At 38.7% G+C, this 26,724-nt stretch overlaps 1 protein-coding gene across 1 annotated transcript in view; it reads right to left on the reverse strand.

Annotated features, from left to right (window-relative positions):
- The window catches only part of LOC150083384 (arrestin domain-containing protein 3-like), a 91,702-nt gene that overhangs the window by 17,188 nt on the left and 47,790 nt on the right, over nt 1-26,724 (reverse strand). Inside the window, exon 3 of the mRNA XM_090377234.1 lies at nt 402-616. Within this exon, the coding sequence (XP_090233360.1) occupies nt 402-616 (215 nt within the window). The remainder of the gene's footprint in view (nt 1-401; nt 617-26,724) is intronic.

Genomic DNA, 26,724 nt, shown 5'->3' on the forward strand with positions numbered 1-26,724 from the left:
TTTCTCATAATGTGGAGCTAAAATTCATAACTGGGTTGTTACTCATTATATAACAGATTGAGAGGCCAAAAAACTTGGAAACGGTGCTTCCAAGGAAAACTTGGAAACGGTGCAAACGAAATCTGGGTGGTGGTAACCGCCGAGAATATGCAACATTAGTCTTCTCTACTGTGGAAGCGTTGCTTATTCGAGGTAGTGCAATAACAGGCAACTCGTGAAGGCGTTCACAATATGAGGTGTAACAAAAACGATGCCATTTCACCTACTTCGGTGATTTACTACAGACAAAAAATATGCTTTATATGTAAGGTATGTAAAGGCATAATTTGCAATTTAAATTATCCTCTTTTCTTCCTTCAATCTCATTTTAGTAACGACCAATTGATTATTTGCTTGCTTACCATTAAAAGAGATGGTTCCAGATTCAGGTCTATGGGGGTCATCACAATAAACACTTGCTGATTCTTGTGGATAACGCCACTGAATTCACGTAGTTCTGCTTTACAGAAGTATTGAACCCAACCATGCTTTCCAAGAAATGTAGATGGCAATCCCAACGGAAGTCCTAACTTGAAAGGAAAGGTGTGAAGTCCCGGAGACATAATAACCACACGTCCTTCAGTTGCTGTAGGAAACAAACAAACAAACAAAAAGTAAAATAAGAATTATTATCGATTGATAGTTTCATTAATAAGCCAGTTGCCGTTTTAATTTCTCTGCCTAGAAGGAATGTATGGATCCGTTTGAAAATTTGTACGAATGTTGATCAGATATATATATATATACACACACACACACACACGATTAGTTATTCGATACATTAGGAACAGTCATACGATCCGTTTGTAGTTGGGGCAAGCGTTTGTTACGGGCCGAGTTAGTTGTGGTGGGGTTGCTAAAGAAGCAAACCAAATCATAGAATGTACAGCTGCATTATATCCATTTCATTATGGATATAATGATGTTCCTTGTTTCACCCTCTATTTTAGCAGTAAAAAGAAACTTTAATCCACTTTTGGTTAACACAATGGTACCGAACGATTCGAATCCATTCGAGACTGGATAATTTAAATGGCTTATTTTTATACAGTGGCCGAGTTAATCGGTCCCTTTCTGAGGTGTTTGTTTCCTTGCACGTGAAGGCCGCCAGAAATTCGCTGTCGTTTGTTTCTCCTTCTTTGATTCCTCGATTACTGTGGTTATGGTTGCTGCTTCATAGTACTAGATGCAATTTCTTTTATAATGTTTTTTAATTGTCTGTCCAAGTGTGTTTTCACTCCGTGGCTGAGTTAGTCAGCCTCAGGCGTAGATAGCAAGATTTTTTTCCTCAGAAACTGGGGATTTTTCGTCCAACAAAACATGCAAATCGACCAGAGAACACACGCAATTTACAGACACAAATACAGGTTTATGTAAGAAATTACGAGTGACCATAATATAATTTTTGTATGTGTGTGTGTGTTCCCTCGAGTTAGAGTTATGCGATTGATGCTTCCTAATTCCTGGAAATCATCACGTAAAGCGAAATCTTGTACCTAGGAAATCATTTTCTCACAGAATATAACATAACATAACATAAGTATGGGTTCACGTACTTATCGTCCTGGATCAGACATTGGCGTTATTTTATTTTATTTTATTTTTAAAGATATACTTCTTCAAATGTTTTCTAAGAATTAATAAGTGTTATAATAAATGACAATGAATAAAATAGTGTATTGTCCCGTGAATTGCAAAATAGATAAACAATAGTGTAAACATGCGGAATTAGGCCGAAGGCACTCACATGCCATATGTATGAAATGCAGTAAAACTGTTCCCCGAAAAATAATTTCATTAAGAATAGATAGAGCACGTAAAATATTTAAAACTCATAAATAATATAGAGATTGACATATAAATTAAAAAAAAAAAGAAAAAAATGGATAAAATCAGTTGGTGTGCGCTACACGATGGCGAAATTCGACTGATGCTTGACCATGGGTACATGCGGGAAACCCTACCGATGATTCTGATAATGTGGTAAGTACACAATGCTGCTTTATCGTTGCAAACAACGCTTTCTCTGAGCTCCTACATGGCACCAGAACCATGGCACCAGCCCATCAAATTTCTTGGAATCTCGATCATTACCGATGGGAACCTTGTCTCGGAAAAGAAGAGGCTGTGGATGGAAGACAAATTTCCGCACATCTATCCAGAAATTTTCCTTCAGCCAGCAGCGGGTGGTTGATTGCTGGAACAAACTTCCATCTGTCGCTGTGGAAGTTGATAGCTTAAATAAATTCAAGGAAGAACTAGACAAACGTTTGGAGGGAATGGTTAGGTGAAATGACAAGTTTTTTTTTTTTTTCCTGATGCTGTATAAGCTTGGTTTTTTTTTTTTTTTTTTTGCATCATATACCACTATTAGTGCTAAAAAATATCATACAATAACATTAAAAATGTCTCCAAATTCTGGCAAAGCCCGCTGGTCTACCGATACCAAAGGCAACAAAACCACAAGGACATTCATCCCAGATATAGAATTCTTCACCAAACGTACCCTGACTTGCCCCCAACCTGGAGACTACCGTTATCCTCACAAGTCATGGATTTATCAAAGCTCAACTTAGACAACTCAGCGTCTCCGATGATGACACTTGTATATGTGGAGATACAGAAGATTGGAACCATCTTATACTCGAATGTGTCACATACTTTGATCTCGAGCAACAGTTACTTCTGCAGAGCAATCTTTCAGTTGTACAGCCTTTTCACTCCCTGGTCAAGGCCAAGGAGGCTTTCAATGCCTTCTTACATTTCTGCACCGCTCTCTTCAAGTGGAAAATACGCATACAGGCTGCTATCGCCGCGCCTGCTATACCACCCGCTCCTGACCATGACATACTATGGGATACCATCTGGACTGTTTCTTTCTTCCCAGAGAGAAACTTCGGACAGGTCGGATTAAAGAGGATTAAACAAGAAAAAGGGGAGGGGAAATGGGAGAACATTTTAGAGATATAAGGGACGTAGAAACGGGGATAAGGGAAATGAAAAGGAGCAAACACGTATTTCTATTTAGTGAGGTTAGTAAGATGGCCAAGGACAGGTCGGATTAAAGAGGATTAAACAAGAAAAAGGAGAGGGGAAATGGGAGAACATTTTCGAGATATAAGGGGCGTAGAAGCGGGGAAAAGGGCTCAGTTTTTAGGACGCATGTGAAAGTCGAATGAGATATCTAGAAGAGTAGGAGCAGCCGCGGAGAATTTTAGAGCCGTGGTCTTAGCTAGCGGCGTGGGTTGAAGTTAGATGGGAAAGCCAGGATCAACTTTCGAAATGTGGGTGAACGTCGGGTTCAAATGAAAGTTTTCATAAAGTTATGAGGAACATTTTAGAAACTTCAGGAATAAGAGAAAGGGTTGGAGATAAGAAGGGGAAAAGCATAAGAGGCTCAAGAAGATTCGAAATGGAAGAAATACCGCGACCACAACACTTCATTCCCATTTTTTGGCTTTTTAGTGGGATAGCTACATGTTACCAACATCAAATTCTAAATGGGAAGCATTCACGGAAGTAATCTTGGAAGCTACAATGTTTTTTTTTTTGTTCCAAGAAGTACTGTTCAAGGTTTAGGCTTAAATGGATATGAGATGAACTAATGAGATTCGTGGCAGAGGAGAAAAATGCATGGGATACGTATAAATTATCAGGCGACACCGAAGACCATGGTAGATATGAGCTAGTCTATAATAAAGTTACAAAGGAGGTAAGGCAAGCGAGTGCAGATCACGAGAAATCTTTGGCAAAGAAAAACAGCAAAGACTTTTTTACTTATATAAACCTAAAAGAAAGGAGAAGAATCAGATTGGTCCACTTGATATCAGTGGTTTGACTGTTGATGATGCTACTCAGGTAGCTGACAAGCTGAATGAGTATTTTGCATCTACGAGTACATTCACACACGTGGAGTTATTTATGGTGGGAATTTCCAGACGTATATCAAACTCTAACAGAGAGCTAAAGGATTTTGTAATAACTGAGAGCAAAGCGGAGGAGAAATTGTTGAATTTAAATATAAGAAAGGCACCTAGGTTGGACGGGGTGTTTCCAGTTATATTAAAGGAGGCAGCAAAAGAAATAAGCAAACCCTTAGCCACTATTATGAGAGCATCTGTGGATTCATGGTAGGTCCCCGTGGACTGGAGGTGTGCAAATGTATTCTCAATTCACAAAAAGGAATCAAAGGATGACACGAGTAATTACAGACCAGTTAGTTTAACTTCTGTTCCGGAAAAATAATGGAGTCACTGGAGTTAAAGAAGCATTGCAGGATCATCTAGACAAGACTGCAGTTACAGTTCAGACACAGCATGGGTTTGTTAAGGGGAAGTCGTGTCTGACCAATTTGATTGGATACTACAATGTGGTCAAAAAGGAACGGGGTGCAAAAAATACTGTATTTGGATTTCAGGAAATCTTTTGACAAAGTTGCACATAAAAGAAGGCTGTACAATTTGTTGTTGTCGTTATTTGGTTTTTAGGAGCATTAGCAACTAAGGCCATATTGCTCCGAAGGCTGTACAAATTGTAGCAGTATTGCATTAAGGTAAAGTTGCTGCTATGGATAAAGGGATGGCTGAGAGGGAGCAAACAGAGAGTGGTAATCAACGGCCACTGCTCTTCGTGGACTAATGTCATTAGTGGAGAACCCCAGGATTCGGTGTTGGGCCCATCGTTGTTTTCTGTATTTATCAATGATATTGATAAGGTATATCAGACAATGTCCAAGTTTGCAGACGATACGAAGGTTGGTAGGTTTGTTAGTGATAGTAATAACAGTACGCTACTGGAACAGGATCTAGTAAGTTAGGCAGATGGGCTGAGCAATGGCAATTGAAGTTTAGCATTGAAAAATGCAAAGTACTGCATATGGGTAGCATTAACCCCAGACTAACGTACCAACTGTGCAGTACTACACTCAGGGTAGTGGAGAATGAAAAAGACCTCAGGGTTATTGTGCAGCCAGATATGAAGTTTTCTGAGCAGTGCAGGCAGGCTGCTATAACAACCCCATGGGGTCCTGTCAATGATATACAGGAACTTTTCTAGCAAGGATAAGGTATTTGTTGTTGTTATTGTGTTTTAGGAGCATCGGCAACTAAGGCCATGTTGCTCCGTGTTTAATGTCTGTAAATTTCGTAAGTTCTGAGGTCGGTTTTCTGGGCAAAAAACCCAAGTTTCCGGGAGGGAAAAACCATGCTACCCTCAGCTGAGACCGACTAAGTCAAGCACGTTGTGAAAAAGACCCATAAACACCTCCCTTCATCGACGTGATTCGAACTCAGGTCTTTTCTAGCTGGTGTGGGAAGGACGGCGATCCTACCAACTGTGCTATCCACGAGGGCCAGGGATAAGGAGGTGACTGTCCCCTTGTATAAAGCGAAGGTAAGGCCATACCTTGAATACTGCATACAGGTATGGAGACCTAATTTTAGGACGGATTTTAGGAATTGTAGAGCTGCGGAACGAGTAGAGAGAAGGGAAACGAGATTGGTGAGAGGAACAAAGAGTTGCTCTTACCAAGAAAGACTTCAATTCTGCAAATTGCACCGTCTGAAGACTAGGCACCTGCGAGTTTATCTGATTCTGGTGTGTAAGGCCTTGAATGGTTTTAGCAAGCTCAATGCTGATGTGATTCTTGCTCTTGCTCATATTATGCACCTGCGGGGGCATAAATTTAAATAGAGAAAAGATAGTTGCAGAATAGATGGACGGAAATTTGTCTTTAGCAAGCGTGTGCTTGATTGCTGGAACAAACTTCTTGGAACAAATTGCTGGATTGCTTGATTGCTGGAACAAACATCTTGGAACAAATTGCTGGATTGCTTGATTGCTGGAACAAACTTCAAAAGTTGATAGCTTAACTCAATTCAAGGAAGAACTAGACAAACGTTTGGAGCGAATGGATAGTTGATATGGGAAGGTTTTTTTTTTTTTTTGGCTGATGCTGTATAACCGTGTTTTCTTGCATCATATGTCACTGCTAATGCTAACCTTCGGTACTCAGGACGGCAAGTCATCATCGTTTAGATCATTCTTTGAGATGGTGGGCCATTGGACGACTTGCAGCAGGCCAGTTGCAGGCGGAGGTGGCACGTTGGCTTAATGTGTATGCTTCACGCAAAAAGAGCTGGCCAAGGTCACCAGAACAGACCACTATCTGGCTCTAACAGCAAGACGGATACCTACGATGTCCTGTCATCAACCGTCTCTTGAGGTTGCTACGGCCACAGGTGAAAACATTTCCAAATGGACTGTGTGTGGAATGCTCAATTCAAGCGGATTCTACGCAAGGAAGTCAGTGGTTTGTATCACATTATACCCAATCCACTGTAGAGCTCGTCAAAACTGGTGCCATGAACATATGACTTGGAGTCCTGACAAATGGGTTACAGTTCTGTTCTCTGATGAGTACTGTTTCAGCTTACAGATTCTAGACCTTATATCATGCAAATACAAGGAATGCGGTACCATCCCTCCAACATCAGAAAAAGGGAAACATGGTGGAAACGGAATGACGATCAACGGCGGTATCCCTCTTTATGTTGTTGATAGGTGTACCGTAATTGCGCAAATTAAAATTTAAATTATTATTTTAGGGCCACCCGTAATCTCTCACATATACCCATATATGTATTATGACTGGAAATTGCGTGTGTTCTCTGATCGATTTGCCTGTTTTGCTGGACGAAAAAACCCCAGTTTCTGGAGGGGGGGGACCTTGCTATCTACGCCTGAGACCGACTAACTCAGCCACGTGAAAAAAGTCCACTAAAGTTCCTCGCGTCATCCGTAACTCCGCAGAGGTACCGAGAACAGATCCACAACCCCATGTGCGACTTTTTAGGGTTGCAGTTGGCCCAGGTTTTCTTTTCATGCACGACAACGCCACTGCACATAGAGCTTAAGTGGTGAAGGAATATCTTGAAACTGAAAATATCCAACGACTTCTGTGGCCAGACACCCTTGGGCGTCGCTTTGCACCCCGACAGCCATCTCCTCGGTCACTTGGTGAGCTAAGGTCTGTGCTGGTGGAAGAATGGGATTTGTTGCCACAGAATCTTATACACACCCATATATTGATCATGGTTCACCGCTGTTGGACCTGTTTAGCCGATGGAGGGGATCATACGCTTATTAATGTCATATGACCATATTTTCTCGCATCTTGTATCGACTTCCGTAATGTGACCGTTTTGGTAATTCTTATACAATCCCTATAAATCTCTTATACCTGTCCGAATTTTCTCGCTGTCTCCTCATTTCATCGTTATTGTAAGGTACACCACTATGCCAAATTTAACGTGTTTGCTCCTTTTCATTTTCCTTATCCATTTGACCTTTTCAGAGAGAGAGAGAGAGAGCTCTACTTCTCAGAAATTTCTCAATCTTGCATTTCTATTGAAGTATAGTAGCTTTACACCATGCTTCCATAGTAAGCGAACGCTTACAGTACCTGCCCACCCACCGATGATAAAGCCAACTAGCTTCCAACCGGTCAGGGAATACTTTATGCTGCTCAGAGTTTCCGAGAATAGGTAACAACAGTCTTCCCAATGAATAATTCGTTTTATTTTGTTGCCGAAGATTTTCACAAGTTCAATTATTATCCAAAAATAACCCACAATAATCGTACTACGCATCTTTCAAAATAGAATTCTCCCCAGAGCCATTTTGAACAAATTATCAGTAACCAATCAGACCAATGGGATCATTTTCAGGCCCTTCTTTAATACCCTTCATTGCAAATAAACAAAACAACCTACTTATTGTTTCAGAACACAGCCCAACAATCACACAGCTGACTCAACCAAGGAATTCTTTGTGACCAGGTACCTGCAGACCAATCGGGAGAACAAACCTCACACAGTATGAAATAGCATATAGATATTGGACCAGATAGGAAACATGCTGCGACAGTACATGAAGGGACATCTGATATCCTTGCTATTGTGTTGTCCAAGAGAAATCCAGCCTGGAGACCTCCTGCCCTCATTAACATCTCCAAGGCAGCAGTAATTCGGATTACTTTTCAAAATATTAGGATACCGAGAAATAGGATGTACAGCTTGGAACAACTTTGTCCTTGAACTTCAACTGTATGTGTGCTCCTAAATGTCGAGGTGGTATACATTCCTCCTGTCCTTCGGTAGTCAAAGCTATTCTGTGAACTAGCTGATAAAGGATTGAAGGTGGGTTCACCAACTTCCCTTTCTTTTTCTTCCTCTGGGGCAGTAGGGCAGTAGATCAACGCCCTAGCAAAAAAAGAATACATCTTTACTTGGATAGATTGATATTGACTTCTAACTGTTCTTAGAATAAGCATCGCAAAGCATTTTCCTACATCACTAGCAAAACTACCATGCCACCTGATTCGCCACTGCAGAGGGTGGTGGTGGTGGGGAGGAGAATACTATCAGAATAACCAGAGGGCCTGAAGGTTGATTTGGTATGGCTGTTTAAAGGCCACAGGGCAACCTGTTTGAGAGTCTTCCAGGAGGGGAGACAAAATTTGTAATTTCGTCCTCCTCATCCACCGCTTTCATTCTTGGAGTCATTTTAGCTGTGAGTAGTTACTGATTCTGTACAAATCCAAAATTTTCTTATCACAGATTATAGTATATTGTCTGGTCATCTGTGATTCCCAGAATTTTATTTTCCGAGTGGAGTCAGGGAGACTCCTGTGTGTAGTTATGGGTTAAACTTGTCTGAGCATGCACTCACTTGTTTGCACAGTCCACTCAACCACAGACCCTATATAAGTGGCACATCCCTTATGCGGTCACAGTACTCCTGTAAAAACCGTTGTGAGCTCTCATTGTGTGTTAGTTTTCTTTTAGTATGGCAACCAGAAATGTATAAACAGTCCCGACATATTTTGTTACATATGTGGTTCTGTTTCTGTAAAGCAGAGGCGAAATATTACTGATTTTGTGAAAAAATCGTATTATGCATACTTTGACATAAAACTAGGCGATCAGGATAAATCGTGGGCACCGCATAAAGTATGCCATACATGTGTCGAACATCTTAGAAAATGGAGTCAAGGAAAAAAGGTGTGCTTGCCATTTGCTATTCCTATGGTGTGGCGCGAGCCAGTAAGCCATGCCGAATGTTACTTATGTGTATGTGACGTTAAAGGTTACAATTCGAAAAATAAAAAAGACATCAAATATCCAGATCTACCGTCAGCCATAAGAACTGTTCCGCATGGACCTGATCTGCCTGTAAAACCTCCACCAGAAACTTTGGAGTCCACATCTTCTTCCACCGAAACAGAAGCTAAAGAGGTTAGTGAAGAGGAATGTTATCAACCAGAAAATATTTTATCACCACAGCAATTCACGCAAGTCGAACTGAACGATTTAGTAAGGGACTTAGGTTTTCCAAAGTATTCTGCTGAAATTCTGGGATCCAGATTCAAGCGAAGAACTTACTTGCTCCAGGTACATCATTTTCCTGGTACAGAAATTGTGAAAGGGAGTTGATACAGTATTTTTCACAAGAAGGTCCTTTCGTATATTGCAGTGATATCGCTGGTTTAATAAGTGCCTTAGGAGCTCCATCATATGTTCCTAGTGAATGGAGACTATTTATAGACTCTTCTAAGACTAGTTTAAAAGGTGTTCTCTTGTATAATGGAGATAAGTACACATCTGTGCTAGTTGCTCATTCAGTCTACTTAAAAGAAACTTATGACAAACTAAAGTTGCTTCTGGAGAAAATGAAATATCAAGATCACGAATGGCAACTATATGGAGACTTAAAAGTGTTATGTATGTTGTTGGAGCAACAGGGTGGGTATACTAAAATGCTACGCTTTATTTGTGAATGGGATAGCAGAGCTAAAGCGCTGCATTGGACAAAGAAGTAATGGCCTCAGAGACACAATCTTGCACCGGGGTCAAAAAATATTGTACACGACAGATTGGTGAAGCCAGATAAAATACTTTAACCTCCACTGCATATCAAGTTAGGCATAATGAAGCAATTTGTTAAAGCATTGAATAAGGATGGCAACTGCTTTAAGTACCTTTGCAGTAAATTTCTCGGTTTATCTGACGCAAAACTTAAGGGAGAGTATCTTCATTGGTTCCCAAATTGGAAAATTGGTTTTAGACGGTCAGTTTGAAACTGCTATGACTGACGTTGAAAGGAAAGCCTGGATTGCTTTTAAAAGTGTAATGGAAAACTTTCTAGGAAATCATAAATCATAGGATTATGAGAAAATTGTTCAGAATATGCTCGAAAAGCTTCGCAATTTAGGTTGAAATATGAGCATCAAAATTCACTTTTTGCATGCCCATCTTGATTTCCCCCCCCCCCCGAAAATCTTGCATAGATGAACGAAAAACAAGGGGAGAGATTCCATCAGGACATAAAGGAAACGGAGCAGAGGTACTAGGGAAGGTGGAATACAAGCATGATGGCTGACTACTGCTGGTGTTTAAAAAGAGAGAAATCGGGCACTGTACATAAAAGAAAAACAATTAAAAGTTCTTTTCCAACAAAGAGACAAAGGTCTGATTAATGAAAGTTTCAGAATTTTGATTAATACTTGTTAGTATTTACGTATTTTTTGATATATGAAAATGTAATCCGATCAATTGTCATTACTAAATACAATAAAGTTATATACTTTCGTAAAAAACAATACTTTTTTATTTCTTAAATTGTGATGTATCTGGATGTGATAGAAAAAAATCTAAGTCATATTTGAAATCACAGCAACATATTTCGGCAGTAGGACCTATTGAAATTCAAACCCCAGTGAACAAACTTAAATTTGTAAACTAGTGTAATTTATTACTTTTTCTTGCTTGCTTAGACGTTCAGTAATGTCATTATATCCTATTATTTTTATCAATATATATATATATATATATATATATATATATATATATTAGTGATAAAAAAGAAAGTTAATAATTATAACGACTGTAACTAATATATATATATATATATAAAACCTTTCTATTTCTCTTCTTTGAAACAACCTTCTTCGCGTATTTCCTGAAAATTACAGAAATTAAAATTCAACTTATTACATACTGTGACATTTTCCACGTGAGTCATTTAGGGCTTTTCAGTCTACCACGCCATACAAATCCGTCCCATGAACACACACACACGCTCGTAATACACGATAAAGTTGACATTTGGTACCATATGCACTGGCGAACACGACTCATGTCGGTACGTCAACTAATAGTACTCTAACTAACAACAGCTTTTTTTTTTTACCCTCTCTGCTGTTATTGAGCATTTTCTCTTTCTTCTCGTAAACAGTCTGTGCCTGGACCAAATCATCTATTTTATGTATTGAAAATCCTTTTTGTTATTTTAATAATTGATGAAGTCGAACAGAAGCAACCAGCTCATTATTCAATTCGGAAGTCTCGCATCATTCATTCTTCGACACCCCTCTGTCATCATCCATCGCTTCCTCTTTTGGGAGTTGGTGCATGGTTATGTCGCGTTGACACCTACAATTGCCAAGCGGCATTATCATGCATTACCTGACCACAATAGAGATCGTAACAGAGAGGCTAGTATTTTGTTGTTTCTGTCTAAGTTATATTCCTAGGAAGCAGGTGCAATTGTAGGAAGAAAAGTGAAAATTGTTTTGTTTTCGGTCTCAGTGAAGTATCTTGTTTTATATTCTGTTTACACGTCAAAGTTGTTGTTTTGTTCAGTTTTAATTTGGGTATTAATTAACGTGGTATATGTTCCCAAAACAAATGCTGGCATACGCTTACCTGTACATTTAAATTGAAATCTTGATCTACACTTCATGCGACGAATCACCTGCTATGACGTTTCTTCGCTCGTTCCATGCAAGATAATTGGGGTTGTAGTTATTTCAAATGGTCATGAAAGTTGGAAAAGTGTGTAATATTTGCTGTTTTCATATCCTGGTCGTTCCTCTACCACTGTGGACATTCGTTGAGCCAACAGCTTCGCCATATGAAACGTAATGTTTAATATACATTTTTTGAAAGATTTTTGTTTTGGTATGGCTACCCGTATCTGAGAGGATCTAAAACTTTTTGCCTAGCTCGATCATTCTTCTGAAATGGTAAGTCGCTATTAATTTCTCACGCTGTTTAAATATTGGGCTGAAATTTAGTATCCAGTACTCCTCGTGTTACTCTACACGATGAACAGAAGGTTGCGTGAAGGACTTGAACTGAAAAAAAAAAACCCAGTTGTAATTAGAAGGTAAAAAAAAAAACCCAGTTGTAATTAGAAGGTAAAAAAAAAAACCCAGTTGTAATTAGAAGGTAAAAAAAAAAAAAACCAGTTGTAATTAGAAGGTAAAAAAAAAAAAACCCAGTTGTAATTAGAAGGTAAAAAAAAAAAAAAAAAAGCCTATAAGAGAGGTCATGAAAAAAAAAAAGGTTATGTTTTTACGCGTCTTCTGGGGGAATTCAAGCAAAAACCTGTCGTTGGCCAAGGCCAGGGGGTACTGGATACTAAAGTTTTACCAAATATTACTTCTAGATTACTTTTAAAAGGTGTTGATTGGCGTTCTGTGGTAAAAGTGTCCCCTTGTTAGGAGTGCAAGTATATTAGAGAAACTCTTGCTTTCTGATATATTGCTTAAATTGGCCGTCTGTGTTCGTCAAAATGATTTTGTTTTGGACAATCAATAAACTGGGAAATTAGTGCTATTTCACTAACTATTACTTTTATTTATATGGTAATTTGCTTTGATTTCAGGTGTTTGCCAACGTATTTGTCTATTTTTTCTGTTTTGTGCCTAATCAACCTGCAATCTTTAAGTCATAAGTTGAGTTAATCATGCGGATTTGAATGTTAATAATGATTTATATTAATACTCTGGGACAGTTACATGGCATGAGAAGAATTTACAACAAAGAGAATACAAGAATTTAATCGTATTTAACGTCAACGTGCACCAGAACCTGATTAACTCAAATTCTTGTACTACTATACACGTATTTGCGTGTGCACCCGATCAATCGGTTACGCCAGGCCCGATTTTTCTTTGTATAATTCGGAAGAGATTTGTTTATTAACAAATCTCTTCCGAATCTCTCCCATGGTCAAAATCACGACGGGTCGTTTCTCAGCATCTGCCCCCCCCCCCCCCACACACACACCTAAATACCTTATTTCCTCTTCGAAATATATGTGGTTTCGATATCTTTTAGATGTCAAACGGAATTTATTGCTATCAAGAATAATCGGTTCTAAACTTAAACTGAAAAAAAAAAAAAAAAAAAATTCGGCTATTAACGGTTAACAGGTGTATTATTTATCCGTCGAAATCCTGAGGGCCTTCATATCTATAGCTTATTTAACTTTTTACCGTAATTTTATGCCGACTTAGTTGTCATTATCTATTGTTTGTAACAAATTCAGTTTATTTCTGGTTAAATAATTCATGATATCCTGAATTATTTAATCGTCTCTGCATAAAATTCTCCGATCATTCAGTGGTTCCTGGCGAGCTGTCAACAAACGTGCCATGTGCACTTTACTGGCTTAAAAATATGTGGTTTAGAAAAGAAAAAAAAAAAGAACTCTTGTCTGTTAGCAATGACATATAACAGCATAGCTGCGTTAATAGTTATTCTGTTATGTCTCATAAATATTAACATTGTGTTCTTTACGAAATGCATAACATCCTTAGAAAAATGTACTTCTGTGCCATGTTAAATTACATGTCAACTGTCCTCCGTGACAGTACAGTAGTTTCACCACTTGTCTTTCATTTGGTGAAGTCCGTGTTTGAGTTTCGTCACAGACTGGAAGAATTCTTTAAGGCCTCTTCGATCGGAGATATAGTTAGGCGGTCTCAGGCGGAGGGAGTAGGATTTTCGCCCATTAAAAAAATAAATTTTCTGTTTATACTCCTTGACGACCAAACGATCAGAGGAGTTCACAAGATAGGCAGAATACAAGAAACAGCACCTTATTTAGCAGTCACGGGCTTGAACCCTGGTCACTCAAGGCACGTGTACTTATGCACCCGCGCTTGACCACTCGGCTACGGCTGCCATTAGTTATTCCGGGTTGTTCAGTCCGTGTACAATCCCTTGTACAGTCGTAATACACAACAGCGCAATACGGCTGCGCCTAAAAACCAACAACCTAACTGGACACAGACCCGAGGTTCGGAGAGAATTGATCGCTTCGCTTTTTGGTCTCCTAGTCATATAAGAAAAAAATGAAGATGTATAAAAAAAGGACTGAAGAAGTGAAACTTAATTTCTGTGAAGTACTAATTATTGAGCAAAAACCAATTTTCGAAACTATTAGAGGCCAAATTGTCCTCATGCCGGCCCCGTCCGCCAATCGTTGTGCTGCAGTTTCTTAGGGTGATCCCATGAAAGGTCGCAACATACCAAAATAAATTGCCTCGAGACGAAGATGAAATAAGCTTGCTTATTATGGCCAGACTTACGGAATAGTTTGGCCTTTAGTTTACTCAAAATGAGACCGCGAACAGTAAAATGTTGAGAAACACTGTTAATTTAATTATATTAAATATTTTCGAGTCAATTGCCAGAACTGTAAGAGAAATAAATAGATAACACCTATTTGGGACACTTTCCTGTCGTCTCAAACAGTTTATAGACTCATAAGTCTATAAACTGTTTTTACTCTTTATACATAAATTAACCCCAAGGGCTCACATCTGGTGAGTATGGGTTTGGCACACCCAGGATCCTCAGCTGGATATCATTATTCTTCTTTTTCTTGGTGATTCCCTTCTACTTCTCTCTCTCTCGGTAATTCAGAAATTTTTTTTTTTTTTTTTTTTGGCTGGTGCAGTATAAGCCTCAGGCTTCCTTGCACCATATGGCTAATAATAAAAATAATAACTTTTAACAGGATTCATATGATCTTGAGGGGCTGATTATAATCGGCTCTTCCGTTTCTTGCTCGTATCGTCTGGAAAACGTTTTAGTGTGTTTCCCATTTTAGGTGCGGATTTGCATTCTTTTAAGAATGTGCAAGGAATTAGACCTCAAGCTTGTTTAGGAAGACAGTTTTCCGTACCGGTAGCATTTAATTGGAATTGCATTATGACTTCTCTCGCTCATGTCTTCATTCAATCTTTTCTATTTTTAACCAAAAGAGAGAAAAGTATTTGTATAACTTAATTCAGTTATACATTCCAACACTAAGGAATAAGGATATCCTTGCTAGGAGTTTACCGATCAATAAGAGTCAAACAATATAAATTATTCCCGTACAAGCTAGTCACAGGATGAGTATTTGTAAGTTATTTATTTGCGTTTTTTTCCCCTCTCTTCTCGCTCTTAAATAAGAAACTTTTCTTAGATCAATTCCTTAAAAAGAAGTTTTGATGACGGAAAGTTGTGACACTGTGTGTTCTATGTATTTATACGAGCAAATCGCACATTAACCTTAAGCGACAACTTTTTAATAGCTAATTATTGTATTTTAAAGGATAATATAATGAAAAATTTTTATACTGCATTATGTGTTATTTGGAACGGGAACGTTAGAAGCAGTGTCCTCTTCAAAGTGCTTCATGTAATTTACCTCTCTCAGCATTCCACTTCTCAAACACGTGCAACAGTCATTTGTTGGATATATTCTTTAATATACACTTACGACGGCCGTCATTAACCTTCATATATCTACCAAATCAGTGTCATCTTAGCTCACTTTTCAAGGTCAGGAACGCCTAAAAATCGCATGGAGCATGATCCATCCTATACGTGTATAGTATACGGTATATGCAGCTCATAATGGCTGTTAATATCGCTCATGCTACACTTAGTCCAGTGTTATCCTGTAGCCAGAACCGTGTTGTCCCAAAACGACAGCACCCAGGTTCCAGCTCTTATAGATGGCAAAATGAATAACAACGTTAATGAGATCTTGAAAAAAATCACTGTTCACTCAGCATTTACGTACTTTTTCCAAATTGCATCACTCAGTAATAATGGAAATAAAAATCGTCTGTCGGTCTATTGTGTAGAACCCAGTATTGTAGAACGACGCATTTAGCATAAAAAGAAAAAAAATAAATAAATAAATAGCATAATTTTTTTTAGGGCAATAGCCTCATGTTACGAAGAAGTTAACTAGATGCCACTGCACAAACTTATACGTTAGATAAATAAATAGCATAATCATGCGGAAGGAGCAAGCCTGCCATTCTTAATGCTTCCACCACCTGAATACCTATGTCCTACTTGCATGTAGCTGATAAGCTCCAACGTCTCTTAGCCATCCGTGAACTTTTCTACGCGATTGCAAACAAATAAAGTTAATATCTGTCTCTACGTTTCTAACTCAGTATCTCTGCCCCCATGACATGCTTTCCTCCCCACTGCAGCCTGTTACAGCGTTGGAGGCGGGCCGGTCTCTGAGCTTTTCATACATCCCCTAAAAGTTGGAATAATCGAAATTAGTAAATCTACTCATCGTACTAGTTTTCGTTCTGGGATGATTAACTTTCAAAATTATATTTTAGTGATATAGTTTTGTCATAAAAAAAACCCTTTTGATCTTTGTGAGTTATATCAACGATATTGTGGGAGATCTTTGTATTTTGTTTTCGCTATCTCTATTAATATGCTTACTCAATTAATGGGATAAACAGTAATAAAGAGAAGTGCCCTCAAACCTCGGATATAGGGCGTTGTGATTTCCCTCGGTCCTCATAAAACCTAATTATGTCGACAAGCCAGTGTCTGAGTCTATGAATAATTACCAACAAATATTATACTTTTGATACAGCTTTAATTCATGTCATAATATTTACAAGTGCATTATAATACATATTTTCTCCTTGTTAGCGCATCATCTTCTATGGCCATAATGCACCTCCAAAAGTTCTTGCATTTTACTGTGATTCTCGCCCGAGGCGGGAATCGAACAAGCGACCTTTGGGTTGCCAGGCAGGCACTTTACCTACCTGGCTAGCCTGGTCGGCATAATACATATTATATACTTCATAAGTACAATATCTACGAATACTTCTCAAAAATGAAGAGAGCTCAAACATATACTAGCCGAGTCTAATCTGGTTATCTCATTATGTATACTTAATCTTGGTGAACAATATAGGCATAATTAACAATTTTACTTTTTTTGCTCTTGCTCTCTAACAGGTTAAACTTCCTTACTTTATATATATATATATATATATATATATATATTTTTTTTTTTTTTATGTGTGTATATATATATATATTATTCTTTCTGACATTAAGGGAATCTTCTACTCTTGAAGCCCTTCCATTTGAGTTTTAATACAAAATTTCACTTATCTTATTTCTCAACACCTTTAAGAAGTTGGCTTGTGTATAGCAAGCTGCGATCTATTTTAATATCTACCCTCTGTACGAGAAACCTCCTATACGTGTCAGGTTTCTTAATTTACGAAACTTTTCCTTCTGTGGAACATTAACTATATCTGCTCTCCCTAACGTTATCACAACTTTAACTTATTCTATTAATTAACACAATTCATTTACCTAAAGCACTCAATCTATTACTTAGTGCTACCAGAGCCTTAGTGTATGTATATATATAAACATACAAGTACTTTAGTTCTTATACCTTCATTTATGTTGACTTACATATTCCAGTTTCGCTGCTACTCCTTTTTTCTATACTGCCCAAACTTTAGGCCTACACCCATATGTATATGTCCTGGAATTTTCTTTGTGTCTTATATATAGTGAAAGTAACAGTCCACTTACTTTATTCCATCCGGCTCTTGCCTTGTCTTAAGTTGGTGTTCCCTTGGGTAATTACTGCTGCTGCTTCCATCTTTCTGAAGGATCTCTGGTGCTTGTCGATTAATTCACCTAAGGGATGGCCTTCACTCTAGCTTAGTAGGCTGTACTGCTGGCGGGTTGTCGTGGGCAAATAAGGATTAGCTTCTCACTTCTCGTATGGATTCCATTTCTCCATAAGGGCATCGCTTTACTTGGAGATTCTCTCTCCCTGTCAGGCACATAACTATCTTAACTTTACATGCACTATCATTATTTACTCTTACTTCTCTCACAACACCGTTCTTGTTCTGCCTTACATTCCGACTACCACTTCGACTCTCTGCTCCGACTTCTCTCTGTCTCATCCCCTATCTTTTTCCCCCAACATCATATATATTTCTCTCTCATCTGTTTGTTCGTCCTTCATCGCCTGATCTCTTCCGTAGCCTAGTGATCAGGCGCGCGGGTGCATTCACGTGCCTTGAGTGACCGGGGTTCAAGCCCGTGACTGCTGAATACGGTGCTGTTTCTTGTATTCTGTGTATCTTTAAACTCCTCTGACCGTTTGGTCGTCCCGGAGTATAAACAGAAAATTTAGTTATTTATATTCATATACAGTATTTACCTTTTATTTCTTAAATCTTCACTGCCAACTACAAAGGTTAGGAGTATTTTTTTTCCCAGTGAAAAGCAACTATCTTTTGGATGGGAGTCGCAGTCTGCTTCATTTGCTTAAATTAAAAGAAATTACAAAAGCGATTTTTAAGGACATTTTAGGAACACGTTTAAAAAAATACGGAATATTTTCTTTGTACGTTGCTTTAAATGTATCTTTAAATATTGCTTGTTTAGTTTTTGTTCACCAACTCCTGTTTCTGTGGGTCATTTGCACATGTTTTTCTGTTCAAGCATATTAAATCTTGTGTATTCGTTAACTTGGGGCGTAAATACTAGACCAATTTATCATTTTGTTAGGCTTCTGAACTTTGTCCTTGCCCGGATGCAGTTGTAGTTCGACACGGCTGAAACCAGTTAGGTTAATGATCTGTGTATCCTTTTCAGAAAAATTGAAGTCATATTTGTCTTCCCCTCGTGTTTTTCGCGTTAAAATTAAACGAATTATTACACCAACTCGCCTAGAACCAGATGTTTGAAGACCCCTACGTATTCAAGTAGAAAACGATCTTTGTTCATCTTGTAGAAACACGTCAGATTTATAAAGAGCCGTATTAACCTTTACACCACATTAACCCAGGGGCTCACATCTGGTGAGTATAGGCTTGGCACACCCAGGGTCCTGAACTGGATATCATCATTCTTCTCTTTCTTAGTGATTCTCTCTCTCTCTCTCTCTCTCTCTCTCTCTCTCTCTCTCTCTCTCTCTCAGGAATTTTATTTTTTTGGTTGGTGCAGTATAAGTCTCAGGCTTCCTTGCACCATATAGCTAATAATAAATAATAATAATAATTTGTCAATGTTGTAGATTTTAAGAAATACAGGCCTTTGATAAAAACGATAAAAATGTTTTTCTTTCTTATCCAAAGAAAGCGATAAACTTAATTTTTTAGTTTTCTGAAATTTTATTTTTCCTAGAGTGCAGCTCACGGTTGTTACAAAAACGTATATTCGCACAGGGTGACAAACTTCTGAGGAAAGTGGCAAAGATGTCCTCTTAAACAAATAATTAAATAAATAAAATCCAAAGCTAAATCAAGTATTTGGGGTAAAGGATGGAAATCATCTATTTTTACAAGGAAACAAGATTGGTATTTAAGATTGCTAGGATTGGTATTTTTAAGTTGAATTTTACATTTTTTTTTCTTTTGGTCCAGCATGAACGCTTTTCATTTTATTGAATTAAAAACTTAACTAGGAAAAGGGATTGTACAATATAAAGTTACATGATGGAGTCAGAATTTATACCAATAAATATTTTGATGGAAATAATTACAACAGGCAAAGCTGACTCGATGCGTGTGCTGAGAGTACGATGCATAGGGAAATTATTGCATGCGAGATCTAAGAATAGAACTTTGTATATAATCATTTTAATTAGATTACTAATCTCAGTGAATTTAGGGCAAAAGCCTGTTAAATTATTAGCTTAACAACAAAAAAATTAAGATTTTTTTTTTTTCAAGATTAATATTTTGGATATTACTGGACTTAATAAAATTATCCTAATAAGTACTTTGTTGTTCCATCTCGTGAATTAAATTTAATCCTTTCTACTTGACTCTCTTAAGAGTCCATAAATTTTCGCTGCCTTAAGCCCCCGAACAATGCCACAACAGATTTCGACCGTAATTATTCGATTCCTTCCTCAATTAGATGTTTCACATATTCCGCTTTGTCACCGAATAAGATTAGATATCTAATAATTTCGACAAATTTCAGCATAGTTGATATTCTCCCATTTTGTGCATGAAGGAACGAATTATATTCTTTGCTGCCATTTCATGAACATTTGTAAAAATGTTCATAAACATTCAGATCAATTTTAGTTTGATTGCAGTTCGAATATCAACCCCTTATGGGGGAACCCCAGGGGCTCACATCTGGTGAGTATGAGCTTGGCACACATAGGGTTCTGAACTGGATATCATCATTTTTCTCTTTCTTGGCGATTCTCTCTCTCTCGGGGTAATTCAGATTTTTTTGGCTGGTGCAGCATAAGCCACAGGCTTCCTTGCACCATACAGCTAATAATAATAATAAAAAGAATACTAAAAATATATATGTATATATAAACTATTTCGGTGTAAAATTAACTAAATGCAACAAGGCATATTACTTTGAGTTTAATATCGGTGTAGATACACCATAGATAACTCTTCAGACACTATGATGGTAGTTTCTGAAGTGCCTACCACACTGAGTGTGGTAGGCATCATTTGCTCTAACTCATATTGTGCTCTTCCTTCACAATGAGTTGCCATGGTATTGCACTACCTCGAATAAGTAACACTTCACTAATAGAGAAGACTATTGTTATTTATTCTCAGTGAGTACCACCACCCAGATGGCACCGTTTGAAAAATGGTATGGGATAAAGATCTCTGTTATCCTCATACTATCCATATTAGATCTAGGAAAGCAAAAAAGATGTAGGAAGGTGATAGTAGGAGAGATAGCGGAAGGAAATGCCGTAGAAGGAAGAAAGGGACAGTTACTCCTTCAACTCACACTACTCAAAAGCTCATAAATTCCTCGAATAGGCAACGCTTCCCCAGTAGAGAAGATTGTTACCTATTCTCGGAAACTCCGTGAATGTCAGGCTGACAGCACCGTTTCAAGGTTAGTTGGCCGCTCATCGGTGGGTGGGCAGGTACCCTGGTATTGCATACATGACCACCCAGTTGTGAAGATAATCACACAATATGAGAGATGCCAAAAGGTTTATATGATAATATTTAAAATTAACTACATGCAACAAGGCATAATACTTTAAGAGTTTAATATCTATATAATATCAGTGTAGATACACCATAGATAACTCTTATCTGTGGAAGGAAGAACATAATGAGACACAGCAAATGATGCCTACCACACTACCATCGTAGTTTCTTAAGAGTTATCTATGGTGTATCTACACCGATATTATATAGATATTAAACTCTTAACTCTTAAAGTATATAATGTCTTGTTGCATTTAGTTAATTTAAAACATTATTATATAAACCTTTTGGCGTCTCTCATATTGTTTGATTATCTTCACAACTGGGTTGTCATGTCTGCAATACCAGGGTACCTGTCCCCCCCCCCCCACCGATGATAGGTCAATAGTTTTGAAACGGTGCCGTCTGGGGGGCTTGATGGCCACTGAGTTTCCTCGAATAGGTAACAATCTTCTCTACTGGGGAAGCGATTAGAGGCATTAGCCTATTAGAGGCATTTGCCTGTTAGAGGAATATATGAGATTTGTGTGAGAGTCGAAGGAGCTGAGTTTCCTCGAATAGGTAACAACAGTTTTCTCTACTGGGGAAGCGTTGCCTATTCGGGGAATATATGAGCTTTTGTGCGAGTTGAAGGAGCAACTGTCCCTTTCTTCCTTCTACGGCATTTCTTTCCTCTACCTCTCCTGCTATCACCTTCCTACATCTTTATTGCTTTTCTTAGTCTAATAGGGATAGTATGAGGATAATCGAGAACTATTATCCCATACAATATTTCAAAACGGTGCCGTCTGGGTGGTGGTACTTACTGAGAATAAGTAACAATAGTCTTCTCTACTAGTGAAGTGTTACTTATTTGATGTAGTGCAATACCATGGCAACTCGTTGCGAAGGAAGAGCACTATATGAGATAGAGCAAGTGATGCCTACCATCGTAGTTTCTTAAGAGTTATCTATGTTGTATCTACACCGATATTATATAGATATAAACTATTTCAGTATACAGTATAGTTATGTTGTTATTTGGTTTTTAGGAGCATTAGCAACTATGGCCATATTGCTCCAGGATATGCGGTGGTCATTCCCTGACCTTTCCGCATCCTCCGCATTTGGTGGTGACGGGCTCGAATCCGGGCTAATCAAGAAGCGTGTGCTACGCACTGCTGCTCCTTCCCACCTGGCTACGGAGGGGCCATACAGTATAGTATTCCCAGTACTGTATTAACAAAATACGAGTACAGTACATGCGCTGAATTCCCGCGTTCTGCAAATGTTTAATACAGTACTGTATATCACATTTTCCTTTTTGAGGTTAGTTTTGTTGTTAACGAAAATAATTTCCCCTCTTCAAGCATTTTCTGCCGCGTGTGAATGGTACATTTAGCAACATCTGTGGTTTGACTTTGATATAAAATCAAGCCTTATTAAGAAAGCCAGACGTCTGTCACACCCAGTAACACGAATATTGCCACAACTCTTTTAGGGAAGTGATTGTGGAGTTGAAAAAAAAAAACAATTACAATAACCCATGTATGTCTATTCAGTTATCTAGTAAAAAGTATGTCTAAAATCTAGAGGTGGCGCCGTCTCTTTCGACTCCCATGACTAGTAATTCTTCCACTCAAGGGAAGTTGACTTATTGACTGCTATACTATACTAATACTATACTTATTGACTGGTCTGGACATCTTTCCAGTTATACTGTAGTTCTTGTTTTATATAATATAAACGTAATATTTGCCCATGTCTTTCCAGTGGCGAAAGATTGCCGCATGGCTTGGCTATTGATGATTATAAACCTCAGTAATGATTATAAACCCCCATGAGCTCCAATGCAATTAATACATTTTGCTTATATTCTTCATAACTTCTACATTATGAAGAGTCCAGCAATAGTATTTATGAATGAAGCACAGAAGCATTTGATTAAGTAATCATAATTTAACGTGTTTAACTTCTGTTCCAGGGAAAATAATAGTCAATGGTAAAAGAAGTAATGCAGGATTAATTAGATCAGTGGTCTCCAAAGTTGGGTGCGCGCACCCCTAGGGATGCGCGAGATAATTCGCAATAAATCAATATTTATTAATTATGAAAACTTTTTAGTTTTTCGAAATGTAATTGAAAATAAAAATTATAAATGTTTTTTTAATACAGTACTTCAATATGCGGCTTTGTTTGATCATGCCGTCGGTTTCGCCCATGTCCGAAACGAAGCAGCCACATGCTCGCTTCGGGCTCGGAGTATTATCTTCCATCCATGTTTAACTTACTGAACAAATATAGTACTGTATAGTGTTTAGGGTCTAACGGCACCTGGGGTTTTCCCCCATCTCCGCATAGTATACATTGTGGTGTGATACAGCTGTGGAAGCCAGAGGTTTAAGTGTATGGTTATTGTGGTGTGTAATGTTTTGTACCGTTGTTCATCTGGTCTTTTAGCCGTTGGGTCCCAAATGGAACCCGCCGTTGCCCACACTATACCACGTGGAGGCAGACCAGGCACACCAGTATTTTAGAGATTTACTCTGGCAGGTCCTGCCACCTAATTTCCTGAGATTCCAGTAGTTAGGACCTAAAAAAAAGGAGGGGGGGAGAGGCGCTAGATATTGGGTCAGGCCGAAAGAGATATAAGTTATGCGGGGTTCAGTTGCAATTTTTTTTGAGTGTGGGGCTTGTATAATTTTGACAAGGGTCAAACGCTATGTTGAGATAGCTAGAGAGGGAAGGGAGACTGAAGACTGGGGGGTGAGAGACAGAAATATGGGGCCAATAGTAAAGATAACCTCAAGTCGGTGGGGCAGGCTCATGCCTCACCAAGCGGAGATAGGAGAGGAAGGGTACAGAGTAACCACTGAACAAATATATGTAGACATGTATAGTATCTTATGTAGGACGGCACCTGAACGAAAGTTCATCTCCGTCTTTGTACACTGTGATGGTTACAGAAAGCACTGTAACAGGCCAGAAATGTGTGTAACGTTATGTTCGTGCAGTGTGTGTGTTGTTGTGTTGTTTAGTTGTTTCTGGCCGTTTTGTCACCAGGCAGGCGATCACCTGGAAAGCCTGCCCAGTGTCCGTCTACACCACGGGGAGGTAGGCCACAACTGCGCAAGAACCATGGCCAACCTCAACAGTCACGTACTGAATGTCCAAAGAGGATTTGGAGCCATTCAAAAGAACCCCGCGCCAGCAAGCCGGCAACAGCGCGCGCACGCACACACACACACACACACACACACACACACACACACACACACACACACACACACACACACACACACACACACACACACACACACTCCCAGGAGAAAGGACAGCAGAAGACGAAGAAATAAGGATGAGAATAGCATAAAGTAAAAAAAAAAAAAAAAAAAAAAAAAAAAAAATAAAATCTTTATCCATTTCTTGCCCACATCTGTATGCAGTGCTGCCCAAAGTGGTCCACAAAGAGAAAAGGTGTATTGTCAAACAGAAGTTGTAATGTCATTCAATCATGATCGGCAGGAACAAGTTCTAGATATAATTCTGAATTCTGTTAATCTGGAGTGGTGTCAGAAGTCTCTGGTAGATGACGGTATCACTGAGCAGAGGTTTAGTTGAAGAGAGTCTTGATAAAGGATGAGTCAGAGAAGTGCAGCATCTGTCAAAATCTTTGTGTGTTCTTGAAAGCCACAACAATTTTGTATATGACGTCATCAGGACGACGAGGCAGCGCACAGTTGTATTATGATTTATGATGCATTTTCAGTTTCATTTCTTGAATTAACATTGAGGTTGAGAGCCTTCCTGCGATTAAAAGCAGCATTGCAGAAGGTTTGAAGGGCCTGGAAATTGTTGACAGAAATGAGTATCTTCTCACCTCCGGGACACAAGTTTGGTACTGTTGCCTTAAGAGCCGATCTTAGATCATCGTAAATGGAGCATTCAAAAAGTACGTGAGGAGAGTCTTCCGGTAGCCCACATCGACAGGAGACTGTATTGGAAAGTCTGAATTGGTAGAGTTTTGCGTTAAGCGAACCATGCCCAGTTAGTATGTAGGAGGTAAACAGTGAGGGTGAAAACCATTTTCTGGTGGATGATGCAAGTAGTGCAGTTACGTCGGGAACGAAGTTTTTGGTGATAGCTCCTTTTTCGGTAGAATTCCATCTATTCTGCCAGGTATTCACTAACAAATTCCAGCATCTGGTTCGCTCAGTTTTGGGATCAGTCTGAGGGTTAACAATGATTCCCTGAAATTCCACGGAAATGCCTTTGCGGATGTAAAAGCAAAGCCCTCTAAACACAACATGCAAGTCAAGTGGTATGGTGCCTGCAAGAGTCTGTAAAGCTGGAGTTGATACTGTTCGGCAAACGTGAAGTAGGCTGAGGAGAAAGCAACGTTGAATAGTGGATAACTTGGTTTGTACTGTTTTGAGTGCAGTACGTCTAAACCAAAGGCTGGCAGCGTAGGTTGTAATTGGGATTATGGCAGCATTGTAAAATAGATGTAGGGTTTTAGTGTTCAGTCCCCAGTCATGTCTGGTAATTTGGAGCAGCATCGCGGTAAAACTCTTAACTTTGACAGACAGATGTTGAATATGCTCAGTAAAGGAAAAGCGGTCGTCGATGATGACTCCTAAAAATTTGGTGCTTCGGACAAGTGGAAGTGATTTCTTGTCAAGTTTTACAACTGGTGGTCTGCGATAGTCTAATTTGTGTTTAAAAATCATGATCTTCGATTTTGTTGGGGATAATTTTAATTTGTTCTTAGAGGACCAGGACGATAGTTCAAAGCTGAACTGAACAAATATAGATCAAACAAATGATTTTATAAATTATATATTTAATTTATTTATTCCTGGGTGCGCGCTAGTCCTTTTAAGTAAAATAAGGATGCGCGACCAAAACGTTTGATTTAGACAAGGCCGCAATTATTAGCATTAGCAGAGGCATACGATGCAAGAAAGCAAGCTTATCCAGCATCAGCCAAAAAAAAAAAATAAATAAAAATAGAACAGCTCCCATTTCACTCCTCCATTCGTTCCAAATACCTGTCCAGCTCAACCTTAAATTTATTTAGGCTATCAACTTCCACAACAAAAGATGGAAGTCTCTTCCACCAATCAACTACAAAGGCAAACTTCCGCACATCTATCCTACAACTGTCTTTCCTCATTTTGATTTTATGCCCTCTCAGGTGATTATTCTGAGCAAGAGGACGAATCCCATCAACATTGAGCATGCTCAAACCATTCAAGGCTTTATACACCTCAATCAGATCACCTCGCAGGTGCCTAGTCTCCAGACACTATAATCTGCAAAACTTAAGCCTGAACAACTGTATAACTTAATCTGCAAAACTGTATACAGTACTCAAGGTGGCCTGACCATTGCCTTATTCCTGGGTGCGCGCTAATCCTTTTAAGTAAAATAAGGGTGCGCGACCAAAACGTTTGGAGACCACTGATTTAGACAAGGCCGCAATTGTACTTCAGATACAGCATAGATTTTTTAAGGGGAAATCTTGTTTGACCAATATGATTGAATACTACGATGTGGTCACGAAC

This window comes from Mastigoproctus giganteus, chromosome 7 (assembly GCF_048544385.1).
Source record: "Mastigoproctus giganteus isolate SK-2022 chromosome 7, ASM4854438v1, whole genome shotgun sequence".
Lineage (NCBI taxonomy): Eukaryota > Metazoa > Arthropoda > Arachnida > Uropygi > Thelyphonidae > Mastigoproctus > Mastigoproctus giganteus.